Source organism: Odontesthes bonariensis, chromosome 7 (genome assembly GCF_027942865.1).
Source record: "Odontesthes bonariensis isolate fOdoBon6 chromosome 7, fOdoBon6.hap1, whole genome shotgun sequence".
NCBI classification, from domain to species: Eukaryota; Metazoa; Chordata; class Actinopteri; order Atheriniformes; family Atherinopsidae; genus Odontesthes; species Odontesthes bonariensis.
In genome coordinates, this window is record NC_134512.1 from 13,327,592 (window position 1) to 13,335,933 (window position 8,342).

Here is an 8,342-nt window from a genome sequence, read left to right on the forward strand (position 1 = left end):
GTCACAGAAGATACAGCAATGGCTTCCAAAGACGTTACCATGCGAAATGTACTGTGCCAGGATGTGAAGATGAAGAGAAGAATATGTTTCCGCTTCCATCCTCTGTCCCTTTGAAAACGGAATGGCTAATTTCATTTACGAGGGACGGGTGCCCATGCATGTTCCAAAGAGCGTCAGTGTTTGCGAGACACATTTCGGAGGAATGCTTTCACAACCCTACACCTGAAGTTGAAGCCTGGATCAGTGCCAAGCCTTGCCGGTCCATCAGCTACCCACACCGATCAAGTAAGTCATAATTATTTGCTAGCCGCTAGCACTTTATGGGTGACAGCTAACTAGCCAACATTAGCTGTGGAGGTATTTATCCATGAAACCTACACTGCGCTACAAAACCAATACTCTGTTAAACTGGTTAGATTTGGAAAATTGGTTGTAAAACAAGACATTTGTCTTTTGACCAAGTATCTTACGTGTAGGGGACTACATAAAGCATGAATACTTAGGTAAGCAAGTGTAGTTATGTTCTGCGGCTAGATACGTCTGTTACACGGAAAATGATGCCCGACGAAAACAATTCATATTTTGTAAGCCTTTCTTTCGATTGGTGACTTTATATTTTGAAAGCATTTGTTACGGTTTGGTGACCTTTGTCCGGCCGCCCGCCGGTTTGGTGACCTTTTATTTATTTATTTATTTTTATTTTTTTTTACGTCGAGTCGTTTCTGCGTCTTTCGTGTGGGATACGCGATCGGGTGTTGTGGCAAGGTGAAGGGTGTTTAGCAAACGTTTGCTGACTACCCTCGAACATACACCATTATGTGTCTGTCAATTCGAACACAGTTTTGACTTCAAATCTGTCGTGACTCGTCAGATTATCACGAGTGTAATGCTCGGCTTTCGAACCATGAGATGTGTGCTCTCTGTCTGCATCAGGTTCACTCTTCACTGGCCAGCACATCAAGTGCTCACGTCCAGACATCCCGGACCAGGGATGCTGCCTGCCAGACTGACCCCATTGTCAATAGGACTGCAGCCACACCGAAGAATGTTGTCTTTCTCTATATTGGAATGCTTTGCAGGTGAGATGTTTTACCTTGTAGTTGTTGAAAGTTTTTGTTGTCTGAAATGTCATTATTGAGCCGGGTTTCTCCAGCACTATAAGTCTTGTGAATGTAATTTATATTTGATTTACCAAAAAATGTATACTTTTAGGGGGTTTTCAGATCATAGTTCCTATGAAACTTCACAATATATGAAAAGCTTTTTCCAAAATGCTTTATACCTACTTTCAAAAATATTGTTTTATTTGTTACTACCATTAAAAGCAGCATTTAAATGTTTCAACATGTTATGTAAATCTCAGCTAATATCACTTTGTCTGATGCTTGAAATCAGATTTAAAAAAAGTAATGAGAACAGCTTTTATAGCATTTTGGAAAAGAGCTTTTCATATGCTCTCCCATGATGATGCATGTGTCTCTATTAGCTAACCCCCACCACCATGACAAATGAAAATTCTGTGAGCCGACCACAGGCCCAGACAGCAGACGGTGTACCTCTCTTCAAAATCTCCTTTCCCAAATCCAAGAAGGGAGAGTGCACAGTCAAATGTCAAAAGACTAAGCCAACCTTTGGTAAGAACTCAAAAGTTCAAGAATTCAAGTCCAACTACTTTTGCCTGTATCAAATTTACTGAGGTTAATTCCAACAAATAGGAATACAAAAAATGTGAGAAATAGAAATCTAAACAAACATAAATATATAGAACAAATATAAATATATAAATAGATTTAAAAATAAACATTGAAATGTACAAATGACTAACTGAAATATACAAATGTTGTGCGTGTACAGTGTGTATGAATGTTCTGTGTGAAAAGGGTATGTGGATGTCCTGATGGACCTAATTTTTCACACGCGAGGCAGTCTAAACCCGGTGCAGTGTCCTTCATCATCGGGGTACTCGGCACGGATACGCAGGACCACACAGGCAGGAATGACCACTCTGATCCGGCGACCCAAAAAGCCCCAGCACCACGCCACGAACTGCCTGTAGGCCAAATACCTGAAGCGCCTGGAAGAACAGATAGAAAAAATGACACTTGCAGAGAATGTTGTTGCTCTTCTGTTATTGCTATGTTGTACATATTTACATATTCCTATGGATTATTCTTGATTGTGTTTTAATAATGTCTTGTAAATAAATATACAAACACTCTTCATACTGTCTGCATAGTTGAATTATCAGGCTCTATTGGGTGGGTATACTGTAAACTCTATGTATGTGGCTATGAGTAATTATTTTACAACGCTTACCGATGCGTTCTTCTCAGGCGTAAACTGCCAAAATGGTGCCTGTAGACTCGCCCAGCGGTTTGTAGCGAATATACATTGAGACAGACCGGCTCAAACCCTGGATGATCCAGCATACATGCTGGCTCTGCCGCCACTTCTCCTAGTAGTGCTGTGACCTAATAAAGATTAGAACTAGACATGGTAAGTGTCATTTCAGGAACAGGTAGATCCAAATGTTTACAGTGTTACCTGAGGGATCTCCATGCAGCATCTATTCTCCCTTTCTGTGGGCATTATCTCGCAAATTCCACATTGACACCTATTATTAAAAAAAAAAAGGCAGTGTAATGATATTCTGTTTTCAGGTAATGCCGGCAAATATAACAATGAAACATCTTTAGTGGCAAGTAAATGAGTTAACAGGTGAGCATGAGAATAATTACATGCTGGTCAGACTACTATCATGTTTTTTGCATGCCAGAGTCTACTGTATAAGTACATGGGCAACGCACAGCTGGCTGTTCCCAGTGAAGACGGGCTACTAAAAAGGTGTACACAAAAATCTGTAGCATAAGTTTCACTTCGTGTAGTTACACTTTGGATCCAGCACCTGGTCAGGATATGATGAGGTTTGTTTTTTTTGTATATTATAGCATGTAAACCTTTTTGTCTAGAAAACTTGGTTATAAATCGCTCCCCTCATGTCAACACTGGGTGGAGAATCATTTGCCAAACAGGACAGTGTTTGAGGGGGTAATTGCAATTGCAATTTTCATGAAATTACCCACCTGCGTTTATTCCAGTTGTTTTTCATAACATGTTGGCAATGTGTACTATGGGAAATAATTTGGCAGTGTTACTGTTGTACAATGCAAGGCAACATTGAGAAAGTTACTTGGTGTAGAGACTGGAGATGCCAGCAGCCATACTCACTAATGTTAGCACTGCAAATACGTGCCCACATTACAAAATAAGTTGGAAACTTATACGCTTTGTAAGCAAAAATAATATTTTAGGTAGTCCTGATGTGGTGACTACAATTTCGGCTCTAATTAGGCTACCGTAGGCTAAGCGACTGCTAGTATCTGCGCACCTCAGTGGTTCGGACCGACCCAACTATAAACGTTTCCAGACATAACATTTCAAACTCACCATTCTGAGACGTTTTGCTGAAGGCGCTGCTGATCTGCAGTTTGTTGCTGAACTGCCTGCGCCTCGGCTTCAGGGTCCGATTCCGGGTCGAAGGCGAACGGTACAATGGTTTGCTCACCTGCCATTTCTATTTTTTTTTTCCTACTAGCAGCTAACATGCGTAGCCAAAACAGATGAATCAGACACGCCCCCATTCAGCCATGACACACCCCTCGCGCTCATCCTTCCTTCTCATTAGGAAAACAGGGCACTGGAGAAAGCGCTGAAATACGGCTTTCTTCTAAGAGGCCAAATCTGCGTTTTCCGGGTGAATTTTGAGAACGCCTGGGGGTATAACATCCTGAAGCCTCCGAAAGCCCATTTAAAGTGCCGCTACTATACCATGCCATGGGAACTTTAAAACCCGACAACGCCACCCTGGGAATTTCACCCGGAACTAACTTAAAAATAAATTAAACAAAAATGTGATATGATGCTGCAGTTGCAACCCCAAAATCAAAGACACTCAGGTCCGTTTTACCCAAAGCAGTAGACGTGTTCCAATATGAAAAATATTTTATTAAAACAGATATGGTTTAAAAACAAGTTAAAAACAATGAGGAAATGGCTGTAATAATAATGCTAAGGCTTACCAGTGGGGGAGGCAGGTTAGGAGGAAGACATCTCAAAATCACCCCACAGCACACATGTCACACTCTCACTCACAATCACAATCACAATCACGCGGTGGTGCAGCCCAAATCCAAATGTGCGACACATGCAACCACACTAGGGAGACTCTGCCACCAGAAGGACCCTGATCCCCACCACTGGAAGCTCTCCAGCGCCTGAAATAAGATTAAATTAAAAAAAAGAAGTTTATGTAAAAAAAGGAAATTTAAACAATATATTTACAGTTTTAACACAAGACATAAAATAAACAATGAATCAATTAATCATCAGCGGCGTCCTCCGTTATCAAACAATGATACGAATCGATCGGCACCATATGCGCCGCGCAACCAGAGGCTGTGTAAAATCCAGGTCACAGAAATGAAACTTATAGGATGCAGCGTTCCTGCAGTTTAGGCCACAGCAGCAGTCAGGCAAGCAGTAGTATGTCCCAATTACTCCGGATTTGGAGCCAGTCTAGAATCCTGGGCATAAATAAAACGTATTACTAAACGATTGCAGTAATTGGACGTTCTGGGATGCGGATGTTACATACCAATCAGGCAGGTGATCCAAGCAAGCAGCAGCGTGAGGCTTATCCACCTTTGGAAACGAGCGCATCTACCTAAGGCAAAACCACCTGCTTAATATATATCCAACCAAGACTGATGACAGGTGAGAATCAAACTTACTGGGAACGTTCCAGACACACGGGAGGTCACAGAGGGAGACGATCTATCCGAATGACAACAGTACATGGGCGGATGGCACTCAACACCCGAGTTCAATCATAAAACATGAATCACCATCTAGCGTTTATAACTAGGATGATGAGACCTGATTGGCCAATTATCTCAACAAGCCGGAAACTCATGGGCATTTCCTGCCACATCTACTTCGATTTATTGGTCCAGATAAGATAGGGAATGGGTTAGTCTCCGATTTCTCCAAAAAGGGTTCTTTGTTTGTTCAGTTGAAGTTGTCAATGCATCCCTCAAGTTTATGGCAAATGTCTGTTGCTAAATCCACTCCCAAAAGCTTTCATAGGCCGAAGGTTGTTGTAAATTAGGCGATTTCTGTCCCTCTCTTTTCTGTAGACTTCCCACATCTGGGTCTTTACCCAGAAAAACATCCCCCACAGGAATGCTTCATCTTCCAAAGGTTTACGGCAGGGGTCTCCAACCTTTTTCCCTCTGAGAGCTACTTTAACAAAATAAAATTGGCCGAGAGCTACTCGTGTTTTGTAACATTTATTATAATCGCTCATTTTGAACAAACAAACTCAATAAGCCTTCCTTTCACTTATCCTTGTTATATATGTCCATGTCACTGTATCACACTTCACAAAACTATTTACATGCACCAAGACATCTGAAAATGAAATGTTATTATGGATCACTTACAATTTCTACAAACCAAGAATCAAAAACTTGACCCAACATAACCTTTTAAATCATCAATATATCAGTAAATGGCAAAATCCACATAAAGAACAAAAATTGCATTCACAATAAAAACCATTTAGTTCAGTTCAATATTGAGCAGTGAAGGTGTGTGCGTGTGTGTGTGTGTGTGTGAGTGTGAATGTGTTCAGACGTTCAGCCTTTTTAGCTAGTGAGATGACTGACACTGCAAGGAGTCAACAAGAGAGGTGTATGCTGGAGTGTATCCACTTAAGTTCACTCTTATGGAGTCATTTAAATGTTCATCAGTCAGTCTCGTTCTGAGCTTTGATTTCAGGACATTCATGTCAGAAAAAGCTGACTCACAGAGGTATGTAGACCCAAACAAAGCAGACATTTCCAGAGCTGCTTGGTGAAGATTTTGATAATTATCTGGCTCTACCAAGCTCCAGAAATGCTGTGAATTCTGCTGAGACTTTAACTGCACATTGTTTTGAAGGTTTATAACCTCCATTTCCATTTCTACAGGATCAACACAGAAAACTTCAGCCATCTGTCCTGAAATCTCACTTATGTCCACATCCATGAAAGGGTTGGCCATAAATGTCACACAGGGCTCAAGTTTCTCAAAGTCACTGAATCTGTGAGCAAACTCCTGTCCAAGCCTTGATAAGAGGTCACAATACTTGGACACATTTAAAACGCTGGCTGCACCTGTGTGACTGTCCAGCATCTTTGAGATAGAGGGGAAGTGCTGAAATCTTCTGCTTTTCACTTGCTGAATGTACAATGACAGTTTTGCAATGAACGCCTTGACAGCATTGATCATGTCACATATATTTTTACCTTTGCCTTGTAACTGTAGGTTCAGGTGGTTCATTTTCTCAGTTACATCAGTCAGGAAAGCAAGATCAAGTAGCCACTCTGTATCAGATAATAGGGTGGTGTCCTCCTCCCTCGTTTCCATGAATGCCTTGATTTCACCCAGCAAGGAAAGAAAGCACTGTAGTATCTTGCCCCGACTTAGCCACCTGACCTCGGTGTGAAGGAGGAGATCCCCATACTCCGCAGAGCATTCCTCCAGGAACAGCTTGAAGCTCCGGTGTTGCTTTGCCTATGCTCAAATGGAATTGATGATCCTGATAACAGGCGTCATGACATGGTCAAATCCCATCACTTTTGCGCATATAGCCTGCTGATGAATGATGCAATGATAGTTAAAAAACTTTGGAAAGTCTGGGTCCACTTTGCAGTGCGCAATAAATCCGGAGTGACGACCTTTCATTGCAGGTGCTCCGTCAGTTGTTACAGACACCAGCTTTTCAATAGGGATCTTTTTTTCCACAAAGTAATCCTTTACTGCATTATAAATATCAACTCCCCTGGTTGTTGTTTTCAATGGGAGTAAGGTCAAAAACTCCTCTTTGGTGGAAAAGTCGTCAAACACCATCCGAATGAACACAGCTAGCTGAGCTGTATCACTGCGGTCCACAGACTCATCGCACTGAATAGAGAACCATTTGCACCTGTTAATGTCCGATTCCAGCTGTTTTGCCGCATCCGCAGACAGCGCAGACACTCTCCTTGCCACGGTATTGGCACCAAGCTGTACATCGGCAATAGCAGACAAAATTTCCTCCTTATTTTTATGGTCCCTGAATAACGTTTCAGCCACCGCAGTCATGGCCTCCTTCACGATCCCGCCATCGGTGAACGGCTTTTTGCGCTTTGTTAAAATGTGTGCCACTTTAAACGAAGCCTCTGTTGCTGAATTGGCTTTCTTTGTCGGTTTGGTGAACAGAGACTGTTGCCGTTGAAGCGTTGGATAAAATATCTCATCGGTGTTGGGTAGTGCTTTGTCGGATATGTAATGTCCAGAAGGCTGGGCATACCATGAATCCAAAAATTCCAAAAGCACCAATAACCCAGAAATGTTAAAAAAAAAATCCTACCACAACTCTTCAGGGCAACTGTATTGTGGCACGGTTTATAATACAACTTAGTTTAGATGTACTTATTAACCCTGATGCTAATCAGAAAAAAAATCTTGACCCTGATCCATTACTTCTTATGTTAACATAAGAAAGGGAAATTGTGGTGTGCTGAGGGCGTTTATAACACCATCATATTTCAAAGTATGCTCAAAGCATATCTTCGCTGTGGAGGAGTTGTTTGTGTAATTTTGACAGATTCTTGATTATAGCATTACCAGTTGAAAACAAACTCTTGTGGAAGTCCGGTGGCTTTGCTTTTTGTGCAATATAGTTTGTGTTTGTGATTTTTAATTGAGAGGCTTTTGACATAAAAAGCAACTTCACTTGAGTCACAGAAAAGCCTGAGAAAATCTTTTGAATTTTTTTTTTTTGTTTCAAGAATGATTGCATGTTTTTGCAAATTGGGTTTTGAATTATCATATGTGGAATTTAATTGGTCTAATTATTAACCCAAATAATCAGTAGTGTCTTAAATTTCTAAACTTTAGAATGGAGTAACATTTTTTGAAAAAAAAGATCAACAGATGGACTCAAAAGTTGCCACTGACAGCTTCTGTTGGTTTCAGTTGAGGTTGTAGGGCACACAAAAGATTTTTGGAGAATGTAAGAAAGGCTGGAGGAAAAACAATAATTTGTTCACAGAATGTAGTCATTCTTTTATACAATGATCATTATCATCTCACTTGCAATACGATTCAAATTATGTTAATACCATTGACAAGTGGCAATTTTTGAAGTTTTGATACAATTTCAGTCAACTGCATGTACATACAGTTTGTAGTTTGTGATCAAACACTGAAATATCACAGAAAAGAGGGCATAAGTTGACAGTTTTAAAATCAAAGTG

General features: G+C 40.9%; 1 protein-coding gene across 1 annotated transcript; it reads right to left on the bottom strand.

Annotated features, from left to right (window-relative positions):
• Positions 1 to 1,846: 1,846 nt before the first annotated feature.
• On the bottom strand, positions 1,847 to 3,572 carry LOC142384848 (P2X purinoceptor 7-like). The gene is made up of 4 exons (XM_075471158.1): positions 3,448 to 3,572; positions 2,545 to 2,614; positions 2,317 to 2,471; positions 1,847 to 2,074 (listed from the first exon to the last, which is right to left on the bottom strand). Exons 1-4 carry the CDS (start codon positions 3,570 to 3,572, stop codon positions 1,912 to 1,914), a joined length of 513 nt encoding a protein of 170 aa, XP_075327273.1. The 3' UTR covers positions 1,847 to 1,911.
• Positions 3,573 to 8,342: the final 4,770 nt, after the last annotated feature.